The 27,187-nt window shown below is 42.4% G+C and overlaps 2 protein-coding genes and 1 long non-coding RNA gene across 10 annotated transcripts in view; 1 reads left to right on the top strand and 2 right to left on the bottom strand.

Annotated features, from left to right (window-relative positions):
• Positions 1–1,401, bottom strand: part of LOC308068644 (mitogen-activated protein kinase kinase kinase 20-like) — a 71,070-nt gene extending 69,669 nt beyond the window's left edge. Inside the window, exon 1 of one of the 3 annotated variants that reach the window (XM_080399591.1) lies at positions 841–1,401. The gene's annotated coding sequence lies outside the window, so the exon portion shown is untranslated. The remainder of the gene's footprint in view (positions 1–840) is intronic. The other 2 variants (XM_080399589.1, XM_080399590.1) reach the window with 2 other exon arrangements.
• LOC308068647 lies at positions 855–10,402 on the top strand. Its single transcript, XR_013930046.1, has 3 exons — positions 855–957; positions 4,438–8,181; positions 10,287–10,402. It is a non-coding gene; the product is annotated as an uncharacterized lncRNA (long non-coding RNA).
• RAPGEF4 (Rap guanine nucleotide exchange factor 4) overlaps positions 9,421–27,187 on the bottom strand; it is a 209,043-nt gene continuing 191,276 nt past the window's right edge. For all 6 annotated transcript variants that reach the window (XM_080399585.1, XM_080399584.1, XM_080399586.1 and 3 more), the window contains 6 exons: positions 25,912–26,002; positions 23,633–23,683; positions 22,907–22,994; positions 22,530–22,594; positions 14,038–14,092; positions 9,421–12,505 (listed from right to left, as the gene is read on the bottom strand). In XM_080399585.1, coding sequence (XP_080255711.1) covers positions 12,378–12,505; positions 14,038–14,092; positions 22,530–22,594; positions 22,907–22,994; positions 23,633–23,683; positions 25,912–26,002 — 478 coding nt within the window. In that variant the 3' untranslated portion in view covers positions 9,421–12,377. The remainder of the gene's footprint in view (positions 12,506–14,037; positions 14,093–22,529; positions 22,595–22,906; positions 22,995–23,632; positions 23,684–25,911; positions 26,003–27,187) is intronic.

A 27,187-nucleotide genomic window follows, 5' to 3' on the forward strand; every position in this document is an offset into this window, starting at 1 on the left:
TATGATGTTTTCAGGCAGCGACCCAGTTAATCCAGTGCTTTCAAATTATTTCTGCTTCTGGAATTTCGAAAAAGTAATGATCCATGGCTTTCGCGATGGCTCTGTCTAAGCCTCACAGCAAAGCATGCCGGTTAGAGGGGGAACGGATGGCTCGCACCACACACGTGCTAAAAAAAAAAAAAAAAGGCAAAAAAAAGGCATACTGGTGGGAAAGGGGCGAACTCCGGGGGCGGGGGGAAGGGGGGGGAAGGAAAAAACGGAAGGGAAGGGCAGTGGCACCTCACAGCCCGACCCGCGGGATTTAACGCCCGGATCACCAGAAGGCAGCAGGTGCCGGTGAAGTGACCGTGTGCCGAGCCCCGTCTGCGGGCGGGGGGAGCCCAGCGGCCCCGCGCCCGTGTCCCGCCGCCAGCCCCGTCCCGGCGGGCGGCCCCGCGCAGCCGCCGCTCCCCGCGCTCCCCACGGCGGGCACCGGCACCACCGCGCCCGGCCCTGCCCGGCTCCCGGCGGCGCCCGGGACCCCCGCCCCGCCGCACGGCCACGCGTGGGCGCCGCTGCCTGCCGGCGCGGGACGGCGCTGGCCGGCGCCGCGGACCGGCCGGCGGCTGCGCCCCGGGGCGACGACGCAAGGTCAGGCGGGGCTCGGGCCGGCCGGGCGCCCCCCCCGCCAGGGCTCTGCCAAGTTGCTTCGGCGGGTGGAAACGTCGAGCCCGGCGGGGACACCCACGGCCCGGCCCAGCCCGACCCCGCGGCCCGGCCGACCCCCCCGCCCGGCGCAGCGCGCACCCACCGCGCAGCCGCTGCCCCCCTCCCGGGCGCGCCGGGGGGCGCCTCACCCACCTCACCTTCCCCGAGGGACTCCGGGCTGGCGGGACCCGAGCGGCGCCGATCCCGGGGCCGCCGAGGGAGGCTGGAACCGGCGCGACCGCGTCTCCCGCTCCGTCCCCCGCGCTTCCGGTTGGTGCCGGGGTGCCGCCGCCGCCCCCGCGCCGCCTCGCAGCGGCGCCACCCCGCGCTCTGCGCCGAGCCCCGCGGGGGAGGCGAGGCCGCGCCTGGGGGTGCCGCCCCGCCTGTAGGGGGCGAGGCGCGGGGCCGGCGGGCGGCGTGCGGGGCGGCGAGGCTGGGGCGGCCCCGGGCAGCGCCTGCGGCCGCGGAGGGCGGCGTGCCCACCCCTCGGCCCCGCCGCACGGGCGAGCGGGGAGCGCCCGGCCCCGCACGGCCCGGGCCCCGGCCGCAGCGGCAGCCGCCGTGGGGCGAGCGGGCTGGAGCGCGGGCTGCAAGGGCGGCCTGGGTTGCCCGGGGCGGGCCGGGGTGCCTGCGCCGTGGCTGCCCGCGCCGAGGTCAGGGAGAGCCGCCTGGGCCCAGCCGGGCCTGCCCGCTCGGTGCGTTCCCCTCACAACGCCGTGGCCGCGGCCCTGGAGGCGCGGGTGCCGTCCTTCCAGGGATGCTGCCCCAGTGACAGGCAGCTTAGCAAAATGTAGCTGAAAGTATTACCGAGGTGACCAGATGACGGTGATTTCAAAATCCGCTGCTTTACCTTTGTGCCCCCAGCGCCGGGATGGTGTTCCCCCATCAGCAGCAGCATCTTCGCCGTGCTGGGGGTAGCCTGGGGCCGAGGGGCTGCTGTGGGCGCAGGTCGGGGGCTCTGGAGGTCCCCGGGAGTGGGGAGGGAGCAGGTCCCGCTGCCGGAGCCAGGCCTCCGGCCTGCCCTTCTCCATCCCCTGGGTCATGGCGCTCATGAGGCCCCCGTGCCCTCGGGATGGTCGCCACAGGTCAGGAAGGAAACACAGTCAGCCCACCTCCACGCAGGGAAGCCACACGGAGCCTTCCTTACCCAAACGTTTTAATGCCATGGAGGTGCCCTGCTGTTGCGAAAAACATTCTGCAAATTGAAGATAAGCTGTCACGCTTGAGGAAAGTGGCTCAAAAGACTTTGGGGGCAAACAATTTTTCTGCTGAGGCAAATGCATCACAGGGCTGTGACAGTACGCTTTTTGTATCAGCGTCATGCGAGTGTCAGCAGCACCCATTGCCACTTCGCACCACACTCGCCAGCTGACGTAGTGTCCGTATACTGCAGGTTTACCTGCACCGGAGGATCGCAGCCCCTCATGATCTCTCATACTTGACTGTTGTTACACGTATGTGTAGATCTGCCATATAAAAATCAGCTGTGTAGCACAATGAATCACAAAAAGGAGTGCAGCATCGCAATGAATCATATATGTTAATTGTACATCACAAAGATGTAGTACGGTATCGAGGTGAATCATGGAAGAACACTTTACCGATGAATCAAATACAATAATTTCATCAACATCAGAGGCTCTTCCCCAAGGTGTGTTATTTTGGCATGAGGGAACATAAAAAAACAGTTGGATTAAACCAGTGGAGCACAAGTATACATTTATAGGCATAAAGTGAGATATATTATTTCACTGAGCCATAATAACTAACCTGAATAAAGTTCAGCGAGATCTTAGGCACTCAGAGTAATAAGTACATGAAGATGCTAAGAAAGTCAAAAAGCAGGTGCTGGTGGCCCCTTTTCACCCACGGGACAGGCTCAGCATTGCCAGGATAAGCAGTGAAGGAGGCCGGCATGCTCTGGCTTCCCCTTCATAGGGCACTTTCAGGCACGTTCTGTGTGATCTGAAAGCGCTCGTGCTTTATTGTGAACAGACCTTCTGGTGAACCTGGAGAAGTCTCCACACAAGGTCAATCAAAGGTGCCACATTTTAAAGGAAATAACAAATATCAAATGCAAATCACATGAAACTCATGCTCTGGAGGGGGAGAGGTACCACATACTTAGTCTCTTAAATGCTGTAACTTGTTTATCCTTCCTGTCTGAGGCAATTGCCAGTTAGTCAAATTATTTTAAAATCTATTTACATGTTAAATCTCTTGATTCATAGGCATTTTCAGAGAGCAGAACACTTGCGTTCAGAGGTCTCTTGCCTAGGGGACTTTGTGCAGGCATTTTGTCTATGGCTGTGCATCTGCAGAGCTGGGATTTATCATGTCTGACTTTAGGCCCTGGTTGCAGAAAGAAAGAAACTATTCCACTAGTGCATGAGAAATGAGGGGGTGGTTAATATTTCCTACTCCAAGACTAGGAGTGCCGAGTCTGCATCAGACACTGTGTTAACATGCTGCTGTTTAAAACGTGTAATTTCATTTATTGTATTAGAGGACAAGAGAGCAAAAGCAGCCTGCTCAAGGACCATCCAAACCCAGTGGTACACTATCCTGAAACTGGAATTACTACAAGGTTTTAAGTATGAATTCTGGGGCTTGTATTCTTTCTGCCGTCTGGCTAGTGAGTCTTTAGATCCTTTCAAGTTTTTTTTCCATTATGAAAACTAAAAAATTAGCTGGAAAACGTCAGAAATCAGAGTAATGGCAGTTTCTTGCTTGGCCATAATACCATATAAACCCATGAGCCAACACATGGCAGTATGGTTTGCCCCTGTTTTTGAGGCAGCAGATTCAAACCGGGAAACTTGTAAATTAGCTCTGGAGAACTCAATCCTAATCTCAGGTTTCTTCAATTTATATGGAACAGGCAGAAAAAGAAAATATTTAAAAGCTAACAAAAGTTATTGTAAAGCCGCAGCCACTGGCAAAAGATAAAGGCAGTCTAGTAACTTTTAACTCAGTTTTAGAGTTGAGAGGATTCATATGAATTGTCTCTACATCTTAATGCCACACTGGGTGTGCAGTGGTGTCTCACCACCTTTCAGCATGGAAAATATAGTTTCATGCATACATCCAGGTCGTTTAAATCATCCTGCCTGCCGAAAGCAGCCGTCACACCCCTCCCCTGCCTGGCAGGCCCTGTTCTTGCTGCTGCGCTGCCCACCTTGCCTTCTGCCAGCACAGCTTTTGCACGGCTGTGCAGTGAACTGGGCTGCAGAGGCAAAGCTACTGCAGGGAAAAGCAATCGGTTTTCACCCAGATCTGAATTCAGGTCATCGGGTGATTGCACAAAGACTCGTGCCGGCACAAAGGCAGGAGAGGCGCAGGGGCTGATATGAGCAGCTGAGAGGGGACAGAGCCTGGAAGTGCTTTTTTAGCAGTAGCGATGGTTTATGCCAGCTTAAACTATGTGAAACTCTAGACACAGATAATTTGAAGGTGGACACCTGCTCCGTATTTTTCAGTTCTCCTTCAAGACCGGCTCAGAGTTCAGCTCAGGCTTAGTACTGAGGTTCTTTGAAGCAGTTCTGCTTCTCTGGCTGCTGTGGCTTGCCTCCCTTTTTAGCTTAAAAAAATTGGCCAGAAAACATGGTGGCGGTCATGCCTGGGATGTACTAGGAACACACATTGCTATAGAAGCTGTAGCACTAGCATATGCACTAGTGTTTAGCTAGTCTGAGCAATACTAGGAGTGACAATATGGTAGCATTAATTTTATGCCATTTATACCATCAGGTTTGTGACCTGGAAGAGGTGGATGAGTGGCTCGCCTGAAAACCCTCTCTGCATCATTATTTTTGCTTGCACTGTCCAGACTGAAATTTGTGCAGGTATGTCCAGATATGCTGCCATCACAGACCTCTGCAGTTACACCCCAAAAGATAAAGAGCAGGGTTGGTTTCATGACTAAAAGAGAACTTGCATAGCACTGCTAGCCAGAATAAGCAGCATTTCATCTTTCTGAGAGATGGCAAGTGGAAAATCTAAGGAATTGCATTTGGATTTGGCTCAGAGGCTATCCTGCCTTTCTTGCTGTAAATGACAGGGTGAGCATGCACCCACAAATACCTACCTGATGCTTCGTGCAGCCCCCATGCCCGCACAGCTGGGGCTGTGATTCCTGTTTGTTTCAGCAGCCCAGCCTTTGGTGTGCTGTGGGTAACAGCTCACTCTTGACTTTCACAGGGAATGAAGAACGATAGAGCCCGTACTAACCATCGTACTTCTCTTAGACTCACACAAGGGGTATTTTTTTCTGCTGTTGTTTTCTCATCTGTTTTTTGTATTGGAGAGAAAAAAAAGGAATTTGTGCAAGTGCCTATATTTTATATTTAACAAAATTATAAATATATTATTAGAAAATACTAATCATTAATTATAAAGTTATTAAACAGAATTATTAAATACAGATTAGAATGATAAAATACAGGTATTCGTGTGGCAGAGGAGGCTTGTGTGCAATGGCTGTATTACATGTGGATCAAATACCTGCTTTGTGCATAATGGTTTTCAGAACTGGCAGGCTACAGCTTGTACGCTGTTTGTCTTTTGATCAGGCATGTGTGCAGTATAAAAGCACATATAACTTCTACAAAAATGTCAATATAATTAACAATGAGATAGCAATGAAATGGCAAAATATTAACAAGAAATACATTTCTTGATTGTTTTACAAGAATGGTTTTCTTATCTTTTTCTGGCACCACAGTTTTTAGCTGATCATTGTACTCAGCAGTAATCCACTCACTAGTACTCTGCTCGGTTACCATTTCATTACATACTTTTAATTATATATATAGCTCATACTCCTTCTTATATTAAATTTTGTGGTCCAATAGACTTAATTTGTTGTTCTAATTTCAGCACATTTTTTCTCTAAAATGCAATATGGCTTAACACTGTTTTCTTTGTTTTAAAGCCATGCTGAATTTATTGTTGCCGTGCCCATTTGCGTTTTCTAATCCGCACTACTGCAAGCTTCACTGAAGCACCAGTCCCTTCTATTTCCCTCGTACTTTTTTCCCAATAGGTTGCTTGGTCCTAGGGAGTCTGGGGAAAGGCAGGCACAATTCTATCTCTGAGGACTACCAAGGGAAGATGACAACACAGAACATTCAACAGCTGGTTTAAAGCATCGTATGCTGTTTTCTATATTAAAGCTAATTAGTGTCTAACATGTTAGTACATTTACCTTTGTTGGAAACTAAAGGCAGCCACTGGAATCATGACAACTTTGGCCACCATTGACAGGGAGTCGGTTTGAACAAGAAAGAAAATAATTGGCTCCTTTTAATGATGTATGGTAGTATTAGTAGCTTACACTTTTTGCTGCTTGTTTAATCCAGCATACATTCATTAGAAACAAATCTGTCTATTGAAGATCACATCTTTTTCTCTTTGGATTTAGAGATGAAATAAGACTAAAAATGACCATAATATTAGACTGCCTCAGAAAAGCCCTTATTCTGGATAAATCTGTTTAGCTGTATATACTGTCTCAGTCCCTTTGCCTGTGTTTCCAAAAAAAGGTGAACACCCCCACCCCCCCCTCCACCCCCCCATGCGCTAGCACACTATTAACAACAGCTAGTTGCGACAGGAAGGAAAAAATAAAAATCTGTGCGAACCTCTAACTAGTTTCTGGCAACAGCGCTAACTGATCAGGAGCATCACAAAGGAGTTACATGCCAGACAACTGTAACAGGAGAAACATTAGGGCAGGAATTACAAATGGAAGGAAATGTTAGATTTCAAACAGACACTAGGCAGCAACCTGCCAGTACCGCAGCCCTCAAGGGTCAGTCCTACAGAGAATGAGGACATCTAAAGAAAACCCAAGGCAACACTGGCTCTCTGTTATCTGAGAACATCCACAATGCTACCGACAGTACTCCTGTGCAGAAATAATGTACACCTGTGAAAAACCACAAAGAGTCGGCAAATACAGCTAGCAGATTCACTTGCTGGCTCGGACAGCATCTGAAGAAAGAACTATTTAAAAACACAAGAGGTGGTGTTATAATGAGGAAACCATGGAGAGCAGAAGGCTTATGATTATTGACAGAAGTTGATTAAGAAATGGATTATTGTCTGTTAGGGCGTTGGAGTATCTACTGTCACCTCCATCCTACCTATCTTTATGTAAATTTCCTTTAATTGAGGTATTCATTTACAATCATTATTTTCATTGGTAATGTGCTTTATTTGCATTTGAAAGCAAAAAGAGAAAAAAAATTAAACACGACTGGCTGACCCCTGCCATGTGACAAAGGCTTTGCTTTTTGTCACTCTGACCCAAATGGATTAGGGCCAGGAAATAAAGGTCAGTCTTTTACCAGTACCCCTGTGTGTCACATTTTCATTACATGGAGTTTCCAAGAAAAATACTCCAATTTGCGTCAGTAATTATGCATTCTTTATGCATTTTCATGTAGTTTTCTGAGTTTATTCTGAATTCAGAAATTACCTTTGAGTGCCAAACCTATTAAAGACGAACCTTTTGTTGAAATATCCTTCAAGTTAGATGTAAGTGGTAGATGTTGTAGCTGTACGTGCTCTTTTTTTCCCTTTTAATTACAAGAATCTTCCTTTTTACAATAGTCCCCCCATCACTTGAGTCATAAACGGCCAAGACCATGGTTGGATTACTTTCCTTTGTGAATTTACAAGTTATTTCCTTAGTTAGGTGTTGTTTGAGAGCTGGATTTTACTGCTAAAGCAGTGCATGGGGCAGATGGCGTGTAGGTAAATGCATGGAGGATATACCCTGGATGCTCCCTAGCACACTGACCTGTCATCACAGCGAGAAGGTGGGGGTCGGTCAGGTTTTAGCCACCAGCCGTGTCGGGGAGCTCCCTGCCCTGCAGGAGTTGGTTTGGGGCAGCAGTGTCCATTCCCAAGAGAGGCGGGGAGGTGAGGGTCCCCTCCAGCCACTAAGGCCAACTGTGCCCTCACCCTAGCCAAGGGCCGGCCAGCCCCATGACACTGCCCTGGGGAGATGTCTGAGAGTGGTGGGGGTTCCCTGGGTGCAGCTATGGCCCCCGAGGCAGGGCTGTGAAGATAGGCTGCTATAGAAGTTTCTGGTTTAGTAATTTTAATGATAACTTTTTAATCTCGTCATTATTTTCTTTGATTGCTAATACCTTGACCTCTGGTGACAGCTGCTGCTTGTGCCTGCTAAACTTTAATGCAGGCTACAGTAAAGAACATTATGATTATTTGAAAAGGCAGGGTGTAATGCATTTCAGATTAACAGTGAAAGAAAAGCTATTCAAGTTAGAGGTTCACTTTGCCATACCACTCTCTATGCTGCTTTCCTTATTATCAGTATAAAAAATGAAATGAGAATAGGACATCTTTTAATTTTCTTCCACTATTACCTCTTGATTTGCATTCAGAGCTCCCAGAAGAAATACCGCTGAATTCAGAAGTAGTCTATTTAAGCTGCGTGGTGTTTAAAAATTGCTGGAAGAGGTTAAGGTACAGTATATTATGCAGTTGACCTTACTAAGAAGCTATGTTAACAATTTAGACTTATAATTTTGTTAAAATATTTCTTTTTTTTTTTAAAAAAAAAAGCAAAATTCATTATCTCTTCTGGTACCCCTGCAGGTTAAACCTTTTGATTTCTCTCTAACTTATTTTGTAAGATTTCTAAATTGTATTTAAACTTCTTGTACTTAAAAGGTTGTTTTGCTAGTGTCTCTTTGAAAAGAGGAATTTTTTTGCCTCTGTCTCTCCCTTTGTACCTGGTCTGCAGAGGCTGTGCACCTGCACAGCGTTTCCTTAGGAGGAAAACCCCCAAAACCTCCATCTGTGGAGTCCTGCAAATACATTTCAAGTCTTTTATCTGGCACTGTCAAGTCTTTGTGGTTGATTGGGTTTCAACAAGATGTCCAGGGAAAATATTTTTGATCCTGCATTCACCAGACAGTTGTATTCTCCTGGTATGTTTGATTTAGCCTCCCTGGATTTAACCTTTGTTCCCTGGCTCTGTCTAGCGATGGCCAGCATTAGGCTTGGTCTCTGAGAAAAGCAGCAAGTTCTAACAAAGCAGCAATAGCAAAATGCGCCAGGGGAGAGGGGAGAGCTGTACCCTGTAACTCTTCAGGCTCTGTAGCCCTAAATAGAGGTGTCTGTGCCCTGTACTGCTGCTTGAGCAAAAAACCACATCAGCAGAGGAACCCTGTAACGCAGAAAGTGCCCAAGGTGTCACCATCCCTGCTCTGTGGGCCCAGGTAGCAGATGTTTATCATGGACACTGCCTCCTGGTCACCTATCATCTTAAAATTACAGCCATGACTCTGCCAGTAAATAAAACAGGGTCAGGGACTCTGGAGCCTGAGGCCAAGTAGCATGGACCAGCTAAATCGCACTGTACAACCTGTGAGCCTCAGACATAATCATGGGTTTGAACAGGTTTCTGTTTCAGTCTGCAGTGTTGAAACAAGGAGGGAGCTGTGCCAGTGTTTATGCTGTTCATGCAAGCAATGCGATGGAGGTGCAAAGCGTCCTGGGTCCTGCTGGAGGACTCTGGGGAGGGGACGGAGACAGGCCAGACCTGCTGGAAATAGTCCCTGGCGCGTGCTCCCCCACAAATAACGGCTGGATGCTCTCATGCAGTGCTAGTTGGTGTGGGCCAAAATCAGGCCAAGTGCCACAAGTAAAGCAGCATGGACCCTGAGCGGTGCCCACCTGCTTTTGCTTGGCTGTGTTACTTAGACTTCATGCAGCAATAATACATCGACAGCTGCCTTCCTGTTGTAGAGTCAACACAGGGAGCGAGAGAAGCCCAGTATGGATCCCAGAGCCAGAAGGTAGTTTTATTAATTTAATCTCTAGGTATGTGGATAGCGATCAGCACCATAGCAACTATCTGAGCCACTTGAATGAGTTAGATACAGAGATAGCAACACTTGTTATTTATACAGCATCCTTTATTGGAAAATTAAAAAATGCCAGGTACCAGTTTCATTGAGTAGGTAAACTGCATTTATTTGTTGATAAGGAGGTGCCGTAAAACCTCTCTTTGTATCACTGGGATGTATCTGCACGATAGAGACTGTTAGGCAACAAGTAAGTAAAACAGTTAGAGGTTCTAAGGAATAAAAGAATAAACCAAGGGGATAAAAACATACTAAACGGATGAAGAATTGGTCTATGTGCAGAGCCAAGCTGAAACTTGGCAGCTTTATAAACCAGTTAATACAGAAATAAATGAAAGTCCAAACAATAGGAACAAATCTGGAACAAATAAAATCATGAACTCACAAATGTTATAAATTGATGGCAAAGATAAAAATGTCTTTTGAATTAATTGTGTCCCTGTAGTTTATTCTACTGCATACTTTGCTTCTGGGAAGATTCTGTATCTGAAAAGGCCATATGAAGTATATTCACAGAGCAGTACAAATGGAAATAAGGAATATTTCTCACTTGAAATAGCAAGACACAAATCTGTCTCTACGTTATTAGCTGGTTTTCCTCTGAATCATCTTGAACTTCTAGTCAGACAGCAAAGTTAAAATAAATTATTTCATCATGCTGCAGAATATTTCTTAACTGTGTAATTCTTTCCTTTCCAGAATGCAGGTACTGAGCAGATAGTGGTTCTGTGTGTCAGCATTTCCCTGGTGACTCTCAGCTTTTGCAGAATTTATGTTTTGACTAAAAAGATGTAATTCTTTTATAGGTAAAAAAGGTAAAATATTTACGTGTATACTGACTCCACACAGTCCTGATCAGTGCCAAGAAAACTATACTCTGCGTCTGAGGCGAAATGTAGACTGTATTAATGAGTTCATTAATTATGACATAATAGTCGCAACTTCTAATTGTGGGCTTAATCATTTTTATGACGTCCAGCTTCGCAGAACAGAGCTGGTGTGAATGCAATAGGAAAGACTTCTGCCATTTGAACATCATCGTTCCCTTGGCACGTGCTTGGCCACCATCAGTGCTCGCCCAGCAGTAGTGCAGCCATCCCAAGGGTATTTGGGCTAGCACAATTAATCCTGGAGGGGAGAAATGTACAGGCCAGATTGCCTCTTCCTGCATGGCTGCAGGACTTGATAGACCTCCCTGAGGTGACCAAAGCCAGAGGCCTCTTGAGTGCCATATTAGCCAAGGCCTCGACTTGAGTTACCACCCTGAGATAAAATCCTGTCAAGACACAGCAACCTGTAGTGCTCACAGTAGTGACCGAGCAGGACAAATCAGTCGGAGCTAAAATTAAGAATACATCCCTTCTTCCTTTAAACCTTTCCAATTTAAATGTCTTTTTCTGTCTTTACATGGGAGGGTGGGAAGCCTCCTTAGAAACTCTAAACAAACCAGCTAATAAAACCATAGTGTTACATCACTGCAAGACAGCCATCCCCAGTGGCAGGGATGGATCTGACTGGCTTTACGTTGGTCACCCATATCACAGTGGATGTAGGCTAACTGCGGTTTCGAGGCCCAGCAAATGACAAGAGAAGTTTGCAGTATCAGCCAATTAATAGCATTGGTATTACAGGATTGAAGCTGAAAGTGCAAATAAGGCCAGTGACTAAACCTTTCCAGCAATTACATTTAATAAGGTACTGCATGTTATTTACAGAAAACATACATCACACAATTCCTACACATAAAATGCGCACAAAAGTATACAGACAAAAGCTGCACTCCCATAACATGCTAAACAAAATAAATAAAACTGAATTATTTTGGCACAATAGCTATTACATAAATAAATATTCTAGAACATAATGAATTAAAATTTATTTACAGTCTATTGAAAGTGCAAAACAATTGGCTGAAAATTAAGATATTTGTAAATGCTTAAGACCACAATTAATTATAGCTGAAGTTTAAGGTTTTAATGTCCAGGAAATTACTCTCTTGAAATCTATTTGTGCATATTGTGCTCTTTTTGAACCAGTACTTTGCTACCTTTATGCTATTGATTTAAACAACCTTACTATCATAATGGAATTCTGTAAAAACCTGATTGGTAGTTTAAAAAAAGAAGTAAAATGTAAACACAGATTAATCTATATATCATTCAAAATATTTTCAGTCCTGTCAGTTTTCTGAAATGGCCACACTGCTTGCAGTAGTTGGCAGTATGATTAAGATTAGGAGATTTTCTTTGTATCTGTTATATTTCAAATGGAAATATTTGTAAGTCTTCTCTGAATGGAACTATACCTTGGACATCTCTTGGACCTACATTCTTTCATCTGATACTTACATGCATCTTCTATTGAGGTCAACAGTAGCTGGGCAAGCTAAACTGATAATCAGTTTTAGTCCTGACCTGGAGAATAAATCATAAAATACAGATTTTTAATTAGGGAGAAAAACTGCTTCCCTTAGAATTGTTAGAAGCTTTTTGTGCATTTTTCACTACCTATTCTATTTTATCTTTTGCCTTTTTTATCCATGTGAGAAATCATTTACTATACTTTAAGATGAATTAACAGTTCACAACACGGCCACCTGGTACAGCTACAGTGCATAAATTCTTCCTCAGCCAAAGTTCTCTGACAGGCTGGTACATTGTACGTTGCCTAAGACCATAGAATATGTTTTTGCTTGTTTTTGTAGTGGCAGTGCGGTAGCAGAGAAAGTGAAGTTCTTAACAAGTGACCTTGACAGGATAAAAGATCATTTCTCATCATTGCTTCAAATGTTTATGCTCGACGCGGTTCTAGTCGGTGAGACATCTGTGATAAAGTTCTCTGGTTGTCAATCACATTTAATTGCCGCACATAGCTCCGAACATCCTGATGGTTCTTATTAGTTAGGGCTACGTCGGGATCTGGTGAAAGAGAAATGATGTAGGATTGATACCCTTAAATGAACAAATGCCTGAACAGAATGCATAACTCTTCACAAGCTGTCACAGGAAACACCAGATACCGGTGAGTTAAAAAGAAAATATTTAGAAATTGCTCTCTTTGAAACCTTTCCTCTATATCTGATAGTCTTTCTGGTTACTACCCCCACAAATTAACTTTTTCTCTCAGATATCCTAGGCTACATTTACTCAACTTGATGGCCCTTGGTTACAGTTTTATACATCACCTTACCAGTCAATAGCTGTAAATTACATAGCTAACTAGTATGATTTAAAGCTGCCCATCTGCTTTTGAACCAGCAGCTTTCACACAGATTCAAAACTGTATTATTGATTTAAGCCTCCTTTCATGAAAAATTCCCATTTCTAGCTCAGTATTAAATATTTGTAATGCTGTAGTGCTTAATGGCGCCCCCACTCAAGCCTCAAAATTTACTACCCCTCTACTTAACATAACCGCATTGTATTTACTCCAACAACAATTATGAAGTACCACCGAGGTAAAATCTGGATATTGCAGCCTCACAGTGAACGGCTGACAATTTAACGAAACGTGTGCTACGTAACTTAAACTTCTCTAAAACAAAGATACTGAAGCATCTATTTAGAAATACACATACCCACACACAGAAAGCACGGGACCTAGATCAGGTACGTCTATATACTGACAATTTGTATCATGTATAGTGAAAATCCACTTCCATTTCTAAACATGTGGAGGCCTCATTAGTGCTTAATACATTAAAATTAAAAGATCCATAGCCAGAAAAACCTTGCTGGCAGAAGGGGGGAAAAAAAGCTCCCTTACATTGATATTCTAGAGTTAAGCTTTGACTCGGATAAAAATAAACTATTTTTAGAAAAATACATTGGTTTATATTAATTTTTCTGTTCTTTGAGAAAGAGGAAGGCCGCTGTGAGCAATATGAATGAAGCACTGAGGAAATGCCAGTGTGACTGGGACTGACGGTGTGCCTAGATGGGATGAGAACCACAGAGCAAGCCTGTTTGACCATACAGCTCTGTCATCTTACATGGCCTCAAGTAAGTTCTGGTAATGATACTGACAAACTGGTTTTAAGTTCACCACCTTATGCAGTTATGTCATTTATAAACGTCATGTTTCCGGACTGCTTTCCTATAAACAGGGTTTATCCAAGCAAGTATCTTGCATGTATCTGTGTGCTGCTGTCTGCTAGCCTTATTTCAACCACTTTTGAACCCAGAAGCTAATTTCAACTGATTCTAATCTGACAGATGTGTGGAGACCTCACTAATATTTAGCTCCTTCACATGTTTAGAAAAAGAGATGGAGCAGAAGGCCCTTATTAGAGCTTCCTGAAGGATACTTCACCCTGTGAAACACTGGAGGATCCAAATATGGAAGAATCACTGGAAACCAGGCTTTCCAATGCTGGTACAGACAGAATTAGTTGTAATTACTATAGCTACTGATGATAATGCTGACTGTGCAGATGTTGTAATGCACTTACTGAAAGATTGGCTTCGGCAGAATTTCACCGTCCTGACAGTGTTGGCAATCATGCGCTGGAAAGAAAAGATGGGATGCAATCAGAGAACAAGCACTGTATTTCATCATCATTTAAACGAAGCACCTAACTGTGCCTGAGTGTGAAGACATATGCCAATAAAAGCAGTCATACGAATGAAAATATAATTTTAATGCTGGTACCCTCATATGTAGGGTGTGATTTACATTTACACAGGCTTTAAATGAGCATGAGTGTAATTTACATGCGCTCAGAGAACCCTTTCCCTTGCTTGGATGCTGTAAAATGTCTTAACTAAGAATGAAAATCAGCCCCTTCGATGTGCATTTCTTTGATAACATCTTCCCACATTAAAAAAGTAAAAAGAATATAATGTAGAACACCTCGGAGTATATACTCATGTTAATTTTAAGACCATCAGTTCCTAACAGCAAGGCCATTTCTAGAACATATTCAGCAATTAAAAAGCTTTCACCTTTCACATGCGTTTGAGTTTAAAATACAGCCCTCCCTGAAAATGACAGTGTAAAATGAGCACATGAGGGTGTATGTTCACTGATTCCCTCTAGAAGTATGCTCGATTTACAGGTGAGAAGGCCACCATTAGAACTGTGGTCCTGTAGGCAAGTTTCATCAAACAGACCTGTTAGTCAGTGTTAGCTTGCACAAGTCTATCTAACTCAACATGAAGGGTGTATTCACTTTTGGTGGACACTTCTACTGGCAATTCACAAAAAAAGAAGTCACTTCAGTCCTTCTTGGCTGTCGTTGCTCTTCAGTAAATAAGCCCTCATTTCACTCAGGTAAGAAAATATTAATACATTTTGTGCTGATAAATCAGATGGTATTTTACAATAGTTTTTAAGAACAGAAATGAAGGTAAGTCATAAAGCAAAACATTTCAGATCTAGTTCTAGACTACAACATTTTAACTGGCTTGTATGATTAGTACCACACAGGTAGTATACCCACTAGTGCAGGAGCAAAATTTGTTGTTCTGCATAATATCAAATAAACTGAAACTTCAGCACTAAACCTGAATTCCTTAGCTAGATAGTTTGATGCAGTCACTGTTGATAACAACAACATTTGTTTCAGTTTATTTTGCTGAGTTTAAGAAAAAGCAGAGGAGGGAAATGCTATTCCTAATCAGAGTCTAATGTTTGTTCCAGCACTTTAACATGGTCCAACAATTACAACACAGCTACATCTTTCAACACAGCACACTCTCACCAGGCTGCTTCATACCTTCTTGAAATTTTGTGTGAGATTAACAAGCTAGCCATAAGCCCTCACACAATGGAATGATGTATTTCTTACTAGTAAACAGTAAAACCTGGGGCATATGTTGCTCAAAATTCATACAGGATTATAATCTTACTTCAAAATGATGTTATGAATAAAATACCTTTGTGAAATCTGTCACACCAGAAGTGGGAAGCACCAGTGTAAAACATTCCTTACACACTTACTGAATAATCTTAGTTTAATGCACTGTCAAGCATGCAAAACCGGGTATGGCTGGTGGTCGGCATTAGAAACACTATTAATATATCATGTACTAAATTTTTGTGGATTTCACATTGTATAATCAAATGAAATGTAGCTATTCTGAAACCGATCTAAAATATTTTCATTCTAAAACACAAGTTCCCAGAAGTTATAAGTAATTTGAGTCTATTTATATTGTTCCTAAATTGTATGTATTTACACGTAGAAAATAAGTCAATTTCAAGTAAGAGTAATTTTTATACTGTGTTAATTTTCATACCTCTGCAAGCCATTACTATGAGGCAGATTTTCTAAGGCACTTATTTTGCAGACACTCTCGTATGCGCTTAGCATTAAGCATGTGAATAAGCCCCATTGACTTCGACAGAACCTCTTAAATACTCAAAGATAAGTACACATTATTGTACTGGCTTGAGACAGAACGCACTGCATTTCGCAGCGTTGGTTCTTCAAGTCTAACCCAATCAAATGAAAATCAAAACAACATGTACATGTAAACATGAATGTTTCATAGGTCTGTGGGTTCATATTAGGTTATGTTGTATGATGCTGCTATTTTGATCTATATAATTTCAAAAAGTACTCCCCTAAAATAACTACGTGAAGGAGACATAAAGTTGAACTGGACCAGCCAACATGATGAAGTTTCCAGAGCGTCTAACTTCAAGAGAAGCCTTGCTAAGGACACTTCATTTTTATGAAGATAGTTAATGTTGCTTGATGTGCTTTCTATATAGATTGTCAATACACGCCCTAATTTTTCATACTTGTAAAAGTTTAGGTTTTGAAGCTCCATTTCATAATGATCTTTGGAGCTATACTGTAGGCTCAGTGTTTGATTAGTTAAGTGAAAACTTAGATTTAGCCAAAAAAGTGTGTTCTGTGGAATTATTTTACTCTTTCTTTTTTCTTTATGTGGGGAATTTGTTTGGAAAAAAACACATAGCATTCAGAATAAGTACTGTAATGCTGTATTGTACTGGAAGATAAATCCTGTGTGTGGCAAAGGTTTTTTAAAAGTTTTCACTACTTCCAAATTTCTCATTGTATGGGCTCTTCCAGGCAAGGAAAACTGAACTAGCAATGAACATGTCTGACTTCTGGTTGAAGGCTGAACTGCCTGCATTCCTTCAGTTAGCTGAGAGGCTTTGTTTTAAGGAGTTACTTTGGCTGTTTCTGAGGATAATCTCATTCAATCTGTGCATTCAGAAGTATCCTGACAATGATGAAACAAAGGAATGAGGAAGCGAGTGTTCAGGCAGAATAAATTGAGAAACTGTGGCCAGAGGACAGCATTGCAACCCAATGGAGAGATTCTGGAGCATTATGTATCCTCGCAGAACTCCTTTCACAATTTGTTTTCCCAAGTGGTGTTGTACTGTCTAATATAAACTCAAAAGAGCTCCCTTTGGAAGGTGCAACTTGAACAGAAGAATAGCACATGAAACAGGAGTTAATTTATCTTCCTAAATATTGTAGATAAGTTGGATTGCCTTCTTTTGAGTCAAGAAAACCAGAAACATGTGCTGAGAATATGTTCAGATGGAAGTTTAATTGCCAGCTTCTTACAATTTTTCTTCAAATAGAGGATTACCTCTAGTTAATGCCTGCAAAAATTAACCTGTTTGCTCACTGTGCTAAGACAGACCATTACCGAAAAGCCGTACAAACCTAAATCTGGATCTTTCTGAAACAGAACCAACTGCAAAATATAATGCAGTATAACGCTACTACCAGCATGCTATATGTACACAACAATACCCTTTCAAGTTTTACGCAGTCTGGAATAGTGGCAGCAGGCCAGCACATTATCTTCTAATCCATTCCGAACCCAGGTTTCTAAATGTTATAAATATTCATATATGCCATAAAAAACTACTAAGGGCTTTAGTCACACACTCTTTGCATAATCTTTATGTTCCAAAAATGAAAGAATGTTTGCCCTTTTTTTGCAGAAGGATCAGTGTGTGAATTCCCTTTTGTTCATCTCCACAAAACCCAAAAACCAATATGCACAGATTCTCTAATCCTCATTTCACACCTGAAGGGTGAAGATGCTTGACAAAAAGAAGCAGCGGTGGCCAGCATCATGGCACTGCCTTGTGCTGCCATGGCAGGTCAGCACTTTCAGAGCTCTTTCGGGACTTCTGCTCCCTCTACAGGTGCCACATCTGAGACATGCTGGGTAGTGCGACATGGAGATGGCGCCATGGAAAGTGATCTTTGTTCGGGCTGCCTGATGATTTGAGAAATGGTGCTGATAAAGTTCCCAAATAATTGCATCTTCCCTCTGCCTATGTATACAAAATTCTGTACTGGCAGTCAGACTGCAGGATTATGCAGCTGAGGTTTGAAAAAAGCAGAATCAGTAAGTGGTCAAGAGTATGAAATATTGCTAGTCCTTAAGGAGAGTCATGCTCAGTACTTTCCTCACTTTCTCTTCTTTCCTTGGCCAGACATAATTCTAGGAAAGGGCTTTAAATTATTTTTTCTCTAAATATGTAGCTATAAAAGCAGTGTCACTTGAATGTTATATATTGCCATGTACTGTGCTGCAGGTTGTAGGTTGTCCTCTATTTGCTAAATCATACAGAGTTTCTAGGAACTAATATTACTGACAGTTTTGGGGGCACTCCTTCACCTGAAAAGAGGGTCATTAATGGACCTAAAAGAAAATGTGTGTTCTAGATCACAAACTAATTGTGTTTGCTGTCTGCTGCCATCTTTTTATCTTTCACCTACCTGCAGCTCTCAAAATGTCCTCAACCTGCCAGACTACAATTACAGCATTTTAAAAACTTCACAAGCCTATTCATTCCTTGTTCCTCTATGACAAGTATGTCTTTAGTTTTTACATAGATGGGGTCTTCCAAAGCAACATAACTAACATCTACTGTCGACTCACTAGTGGAGAAAAGATGCAGGTAGTTTTTAACACACAAGGTCACGGAGTATATGCCAACATCTGAGCAACACCATGGTGGAAACGGCTTGTACCTTGTCTCCATCAGCTTCTTACTGTGAGATAAGTAAATACCTTCAATGCCTTTCTAAAACCATGTCTTGTTTGGTATTGAAGACAAAGTCTTTTACTAAAGCCTCATATTACTAATACTAGTAATTTAGTTACTCTATTTACTTACTGACAAAAGTATAACAAACATGTTCCAGGCTGGATTTTAAGACCAAATGCTCGTTTCTTCCACCACCCCGCCTTGCTTCATGCAATAAATGGCACAGTATAGAGCACAAGTACAGTGCAAATACAAATAGTATACCGAGTACACCTGTTTCTGACACCTTCAATATTGTATGCCCACATCTGGTACAAGCCAAATGGGTCTGCTTACAAACTGCCCTCTTTACACATAGCTGTGGCTCTACCACACATGGTATTCTCTTCCCTGGCTAGCTGCCCCTGCCCTCCCACCCCTCACAGCCTCCTCCAAATAAGAGGCATCCGTAGTGATCAGGAGTGGGGAAGGGGAAGAAGGAGCAGACAGTTACAAAGGCAGCAGCGGGTAAAGCTCAGCAAGACTCTGAAAAGACCGATTTATAGGAAAGTACAGCAGGAAAAAATTGATTCAGTCCTTCTCCTTTTTAGCTTGACTTGCTAAAAAAATCTAGGATAATATGGGTTAACACCATCTGTCTGTTTTTCCCTTCTTCTTGAGATAATTTTGTCAAATTTGAAAAAAGAACCCAGAGTTTTCAAACATAAGAAAGCTCCTACTAATTTTGTATGAAAATAGATGGCTGTGGACAAGAGAAAGATTGTGTAAGTGCCCTCGTCTCCTGTCTCCTTCAGAGAAAAGGCTCTAGTGCAAGTTCCTATGTTATGACAAAAGCCTATTCACACAGAATTCCCCAGCCATGAAGAAACCACACATGCCCCAGCCACGAGGAAAGCTCTGAGCAGAGCTCAGGCAGCCATGGAACACAAACGTTTGGGAAACCAGGCCTCACTGTTTCTGGCACTGGGGGAACTCCTGGCTCAGACACTGTCTGACAGCTCCTGCTTGTTTTAAGATGCATCGCTTAATATAAATGATAACAGAAACATCAGAAAACATAAAAGATTTTAAAGGAGCTGTTTCAGCTGAAGAGAACCCACCAGATCAAACCTCTACTTTTGGCTGCCAGTTACAGGAATAAAGTTGTCAGCAGCACATCAGCTATCGGGATCAGAGCTCTGTGGCGAGAATGCAGACATGATGCCAGAGGCTGTTCTCGGTTTCATCACTGTGCTTACATGAGAGTCAGAGGGACTCACCTCCTCTGGTGGCAAATGGCACCACCAGCGGCAACTACCCAGATATTTTTATTCATAAACTTCAGCATGCATCAAAGTTAGGCTGGATCAAGGGAAATCATTTTCCAAAGAACAAAGATGTTTTAGACAGCTCAGTAAGAGTGGCTCCCAGCAATATTCAGAGGTATCTCCATCTGCTTGTGACAGAACATCACGCAGCAGAACAAACAGGCAGAAACAACAGAAAAACCAGAAGTGGCAGAACATGATTCCTGTGAGGAACTATGGTTTCAGCTTTTCTCCTGAAAATGGCAGAATAATGTCATAGATTTACCTCAAGTTTATACTTAGGTAAAAGAGAGGTGAATTTATCTAAGAGTTATGTGGTTGAGTGGTCTTGTCTTCACTAGTTAATATCTGGCAATTATGTGTGGATGTGACAGTTGTAAGCTTAACGCAAGTAGGCAGTATCAACTGAGGTTTAATAGTAGGCTTTTCTTCTTTGCTTGACCCGATGACACATGAAAAAGCTAAAACTGCCAGGTCCACATTAGGATTTGAATGAATTATGCGGGTGGAATCTGAATACATGTTGCTTTGAAGACCTACGGGTTGAAAGAAGTGGTAAAAACACTATAGAAGCACGCAGAATAGCTAGTGAAGAACATTAAACCCACAAAAGATAGACTTGTAGTAAGGCCTGGAAAAAAAGCAGAGGAAGTTTTTAGGTAGAGCACCAACTGAAGAAAGGTTTAGAGTACTGAGAAAGGATAATGTTTCCCTTTCTGTTGTGTGGAAGAACATGACACATTACATTGATTCTTCAAAAAAAAATTCAGCATCAGAAATAAGTTACTGATCTTCACTTTCCCCTCCTAAAAGAAATGCTCAAAGCTCAGATTACTGATCAAAATGGGTGGTGCAGTATAAAATTTTATTTAAAACTTTTGGGTGTTACTAGTATATCCCTGTTCTGGAGATAGCATACTTCTGAAGATAAAAGCAATACACAGACTAAAGTGAAAAGGGCAGACATGCAGCAGCCTAGATATAAATCAGTTTAAGCTGCTATAAAATTCAGTCTTGGCCTTGGGAGCGCCAAACTGTGGTATACAGTGGTGCAGAACCATTTCTAAATGACAAGCCTGGCTCGAACTTCTGTCTATGGGCAAACACTCACAGGAAAGCTCCCAGTTCCTATAATGGCTTTGACACATAATCAGGCATAAAGAAGAGCCTGAGGCAAACAGCTCTGAGGCCTGTGGCTGTACCGGCCCTTCTGGCTCAGGAGGTGCAAGTAGGCCAGGAGAGGTGGAGAACCTGGAGTGAGCCACATAGCCATGGCTATAGCAGGGCAGCTGCCATCCCTTCTAGTTTGAACGTGCTGCAGCCAAGACCCAGATCCCTTTGTGTTCACCACAATACTTACTAATATCTAATTTACTAATACCTACACTAAAATAAATATATTTATCTATCTAATTAGAACAGGCAGTCTAGGAAAAAAGTCCTTTTCTGCAGGTAGAAGGCTCAAGGCCTTTGAAACAAGATGGCAACACAGTCTGCGTATGCAACTACAGAATGTCATTATTGCAAAGTGAGGTCAGGCCCTTACTCAGGTATTAGCACTACCATTCAGCCACAAAAAAGTCTCAGCTTAGTAGAGAGGTATTTTCACCCTAGGACAGAGGCTGTCCCGGAGCTACAGACTAAAATCTGACGGAAGAATTCACTCAGAGTGATGACCACTTTTGTGTGAAATTTTCTAAAGAGTTGAAAGTCCTCCTTTTTCCCCCTCTGCGGCATCAATGCTCAGAAGGTAAGACAAGCTCTCCTGCAGTGCAGTGGAAATAACCGTGGAGTGGTCCTGGTTACTGTGGTACTAAGAACAAGCAGATACAGGTGCCAGAGTAGATATCCTCTAGTATGGCTGCTGAATGGAGCTTTACTGCTGGAACAGTAACTCGGGTTTGACGTTGCAGTGCAGCTGCTCATAGCTAGGCTTGGCTAACACTGGTTCTTGAATGCAGGTGTCATTAACCACATTAAGAACATGGCTTTGGCAACCAAGAAAATGGCTTCTCACTGCTGAGAAGCTTCAGTTTCAGTTGAGATTTCTGCCATGGGAAGTTGGCTACCTGCGGTTTTTGACAACAGTGTTTGAAATGATGAGAGCCTAGATGCAGGATTTAAAATAAATCAGATAGCCTTCTATCATTGATCCCCCTTTCCAGTATGAAAGCAATCAAGTCACAGAAGTCTCCTGTCACTTGTTAAAGGAAAGAAGAAAATAAGATGTTGTGCACGTTCTGTGTTAAAGCTACTTTCAATCTCTGAGGAGCAATGCAGAGCTATCCCAGCCTGAGGCAGTTCAGTCCTGTTTGAAGGAACAGCAGTTAAAATCACAGCTTGGTCCCAAACTGGCTGTTAAAAATTGTCTCTAACAGCTCTCCTTCCTGTCACTGCTGCTGCCTCTCCTAGGAAACATTTTGGCTGTGCATGGCTCAGTGGGCAGTTTCTTCTCCACCTCTGTGAAGTTTTCCAGAAATTCAGTTGTCCCAGGTGCTGTGCACAATGCAGACTATTTCTGCCAGCTCTTGGTCCTGCCTTCACTTTCTGTAGCCCTGGAAGTCATTGTTGAGAAGTTCACTCTTGAAGAGATGAATAGGGAGGTCTTTTAAAAGTTTCATTTCAAATATGTCATACATACCATTTTTTCGAAGTTTACTAGATTGTCAGTGAATGTCTTGTTTCCCTCATGAGTAAACGTCATGTCTGTATAGAAATAAAAGCCCATTACTGAATCATGGCCATACAAAACAGCAGAATGTTTTGTCTATCCCTTATAAAAATCAAAGCAGCTATAAAAGTAAAACATGTAGTTTTTAATTTGCAGCATTTCTGAGACTAGTAATATTCAGATGTACTAAAGCAGTTTTTCTTGTCTTTGTGTCATGCTTTTCATAATGGAAAAAGATCATACCTCACGCTGAGAATGATTTTTGCTTTTTCTTTCTGCTGCTCTTGTTCTTCAAATATTTGACAAATAGCTTTCACGTTAATAATTCTGGTAATGTCCAAGCTTACCTTTTATAAGTAGTGGCATGAAAGGAATTATTGGAGGGTCCAATTTAGCTACAGTTAGTCTGTAGGCCCTATGGTTTCTTGATGGATCCTTAAGAAAAAAAGAGAAATAAAACAATTACTAATATGTATTATTATATGTGTTGAGACACTGTATGCATTTATTTAGATGTCATGGCATTTCTTAAAATAATTATTTTCTCCCATGGCTTTAAAAGTACATCTGCAAACTAAGACACCTTCTACCATTCTCCCATACAGCTTACATGATGAGAATGCAGCTGCTAAACACAAACATTTTTCATGCCAAATAGCAAGGTAAGATATGATTACAAACAAATTGTTCATAAAAGGAACCACATATTTTTCCACCCGCCTTGCAGCTGCAGATCCAGTTTTGCATATGCCATAACACTAAAATGTATTGCCTGGAAAAATCCAGGTTGGAAAATATAATTTCCCATATGTACTATCGGAAAACATGTGATAAAGCTTTTCTGAGTTCCCAGATTAACTTTGAGTGGTACATAAGTTCTCTCAGAGTAGGTTCCTAAGAGTATAATTTATTAGTCATACATACTTGTTTTAGCAGCTCTAAAATGGGATCATAAACTTCTTAAAGTCAAACAAGGACATATAAAATGTTCTGAATCAAGGAATTCAAATCAGTTACTCAGAAACTGAATTAGCTCAGATTGTGCATAGAATAAGGGATCTATTGCTATTCACCATTAAGCTTTCAAACTCTGCATAGATCTTCTTGAACTTGCTTGGAAGTTTCTGTTAATAAAAACAAAAATAGCAAACCTTAATTAAATCCAATTTGTGTGATAATTTTACTGTAAATGCTAGTTCCTTCTACAACGCCCTAAGTCAGGAAAGTGCTCTTTTTGCCAGATATTTCTAACAATGTGCTAATCTAAAATACAACATGTTTCCTAGCAACCAGATTATAAATAGAGACGGGACCAGCCATGAAACCTGGATCCTGATTTAAACCCCAACTTGAATTTACTCCTTTGGGATGTTTAGATTCAGGTTTTTGTTTGGCTTACGTTGCAATCACTGAATTCAGAAAGTAAGCAGAAGCTGAAGCCGATGGTTTCAGGACATTCCTGTTTATAGGCTATCTGAAAATATAATTTACACATGGTTTGCATAGGGGTAGCTCAGCTTAATTATTCATACCAATGATGAACTGCCCTTGAAACATTCAAATCCATGCCTGGGCATTTCCAGGAGGTTTTTTTGTTCATGCTGATGTTTCACCAACTATCACTCAAATTCTTGACCTGCCCAGCAGCCAAGGGCCTCTACTGCTTTCTGGGGTATAAATTAATGAATAGTTTTTCAGTCCAAAATGCCTACACAAATATGGTCAGTTGATCATGCAGTGATCGCAACGAGATAGGCTTTACTAAGTATTTTCTTTCCCCCTCATGTTATGTTATACATATTAAATAATTTTACTATAAAGACTATAGGATATGTTATAAATTAGTTTGAGAGATCACAGTAATGTTTCATGCATACTCAGAATATGTCAGCTTTCTCGTTTTAGTAAGAAATTTGCTGATTAAATCGGACTATTACTGGCAGCAGGTAACATTAAAAATTAATAGAGACTTTATAGTGCAGAAATTTTTTTTTGCAATACTTTCTACATTTGGAGTGTGTACCCTAGCAAGCTATTTACACTGTGCCACAGCAAGGGCCTAATTTTTAATGATGTGTGTCAACAACTGTGTGCCTAGTTTGCATATGCATACAGATTAGGTATTTGTGAAATGTGGTATAATTGGACATTTGCACCTGCAAATATCTAATTTGTGCATGCAACTAATGTAAATGCATGATAATATAGCAAAAAATTCAGGTCTTGATGTGTTTGGTTTTAGTTATATTCTGTATATACATCTGGCTAAAAACCAAGCTGCAGAGATTCTCTTGATAAACTGACTGCCCTACAGAACCAGAGTGTGATAACATTTCCCTGAACTCATGATTTGTGCCCCTCCAGCTCAGACCCTGTGCCCACTTCAGACTGCTGTATATAGTATATAAGTTCAATTCCCTCTTCTCTTGTCATGCTACTCTTGTACTGTCTCAGCTCTCCCAACTATTCCTCTCAGTAGCCACAAACAAAGGGTCATTATTTTGAGAAACCGATCTGCAAATCTTTGCCTTCAGCACTGATCGCATTTGTCAGTTGCAAGGTGTACTTTAGAAAACTGGGCTGGTGTCTTCTCAGCTGTTAGTCTGATCTCCTATTTCAGAGCACTTTTTTAGAGTTGTTCAAATTTTGGTCTCACTTGCATCAATGACCTCAGTCGTGCTAACTATTCTGAATTTCTAATGAAAAAAATACACGCATATTCGAATCTGCACTGCTTTTGACAACCAGTGTGTTCTTAGTGGTTACATGCACTTACTACCTCACCCTGCTGGACATCACACCCATTTTATATACTCACATACAAAAGAGCAAAGCCAAAGAAAAAGGTGGAAGCTCTGAGAATGAAGGCCAAACTGACAGAAAGCAGGGTAATGCATGTCAGAGAGAAAACCAGAACTGGCTAGGACAAACCCCCATTTTAATAGGGCAACAGAGTCCATACAGAGATCAGAAAATAGTGTGTATTAACAGAAGAAATATTTTGGAGAAGTATCTATGGAGTGATCTCACCAAATGATCGGTAAAGCCAAACAGAGGATGGGCTAATCTAAGAGGTTAACTGCCTAACTTGCTCATCCTGTTGGGCGTTTAGCTCACCCCTAGAAGCTGAAGTTGAAGTAGAAGTTACTCCTGGTAACTGCTGGTGAGTATTCAACACATCTATGGGCATACTGCCTTACTAATAAAAATTGTCAGCCTTGGCTAAAGCTGCTCAGGAGCTGAATTAGTAGATCTAATTTTATCAATAACAAAGGCCCCAGTTATGTTTTTGCTAACTAAAAGCACAAATCCCAGCCAAACTTCTTGGAAGTGGATTTTAGCTAAGACTTACCTCCCATGTTAACGAGAGACGGCTCACAGCAACATTACTCAGTCCCATAATAATAGCGAAAAAGGAGTTCAGATTTTTGTATTCTTTACAGCTGAAACAAAAAGGGCCAGGTTTTAAGTTGTATGCATCAGTCAGGGCAGAAGTACACATGACAACCCTAAGAGAGCTGAACTCAGGCATCTAGCACAGATGGAACAATTTGGGCAGCCCCAGCCAGCATGCCTGTGGCACACCACCTCACCAATGTGTCAGTAATTCACCACACTCTGGAGGCTCCTTTCCCCTCCTAAAAGGACCTCCTGCTTCCACTCCACTGGATGCCAGATCCTGCAAGGACATTAAGGACATTAAAGGAGTCTTTGAAGCTCCTCCCTGGCCAGAAACACAGTCCTGAAACGGGGCTCTGTTCAGTCCAAGGGAATACCAGAAATGGGAAGCCACTGTTTTACAACCTCATTTGCTGCAGAACTCACCGACAGCTTCTGAACAGCTACTGAATGCTGGAAGCTGTCCCTAGATGGTCTTCATTGCAATTTACAGGTGCACAGAGTCCTTTTAAAGGGAGACGACCGGCTGTCTAGAGATGCCTGTGTGTCAATGCTATATATGATTTCTAACTAGTATGTGTAGATTCTGGAACTCTCTAGGATGTTTCAAACAAAGAACTGCCATTTGTTACCAGCATCATTAAGGAGGTCCTGGGCACTAGGAGCTGTAGGTCACACTTCATCCCTAACGCAAAGGAGAACTTATGTTATCAATCAGGAAAAACTGGAACATGTAAGTGATTATTATGGAAGATCCAATACACCATATGCAGGAGTAGACACAATCGGGCAGGAACAGCCCACACAACTGCTCAACTGGGACCGCATCAGGTGGCTGGTTGACTCGATGGGAAGAAAAGAGAAAGAATAAAGCCTATATCTCATAAATCTGTGTCACACTAGCTTCCTGCAAATCATTTGCTGTTTTTCACAGCTGATTTGCCAAAATTTGATTTCAGCACCTCAGTTGCTGCTTCTTTTACTGTTTATCAAGAAAACTTCTGCAAGATTCAAGCTACGATTCTTGGATAGATTTTTTTTTTTATCTGTTGTTGAAGCTCTTGGCTTCTCTGAGGTATCCTCAGCTCCAGATGAAATTAGTACAGTCATCACATCCTACTGTCCGACCCCATAATTGCCCCATCACCCTGTTGTTATTCTGTTCTCTCCGTCCCTCCATTTCACCAGACTCGCTGTATTGAGTGGGTGAGTCCTTTAGATCTGGGCCT

The sequence above is a fragment of the Falco punctatus genome, assembly GCF_963210335.1.
Source record: "Falco punctatus genome assembly, chromosome: 8".
NCBI lineage: Eukaryota > Metazoa > Chordata > Aves > Falconiformes > Falconidae > Falco > Falco punctatus.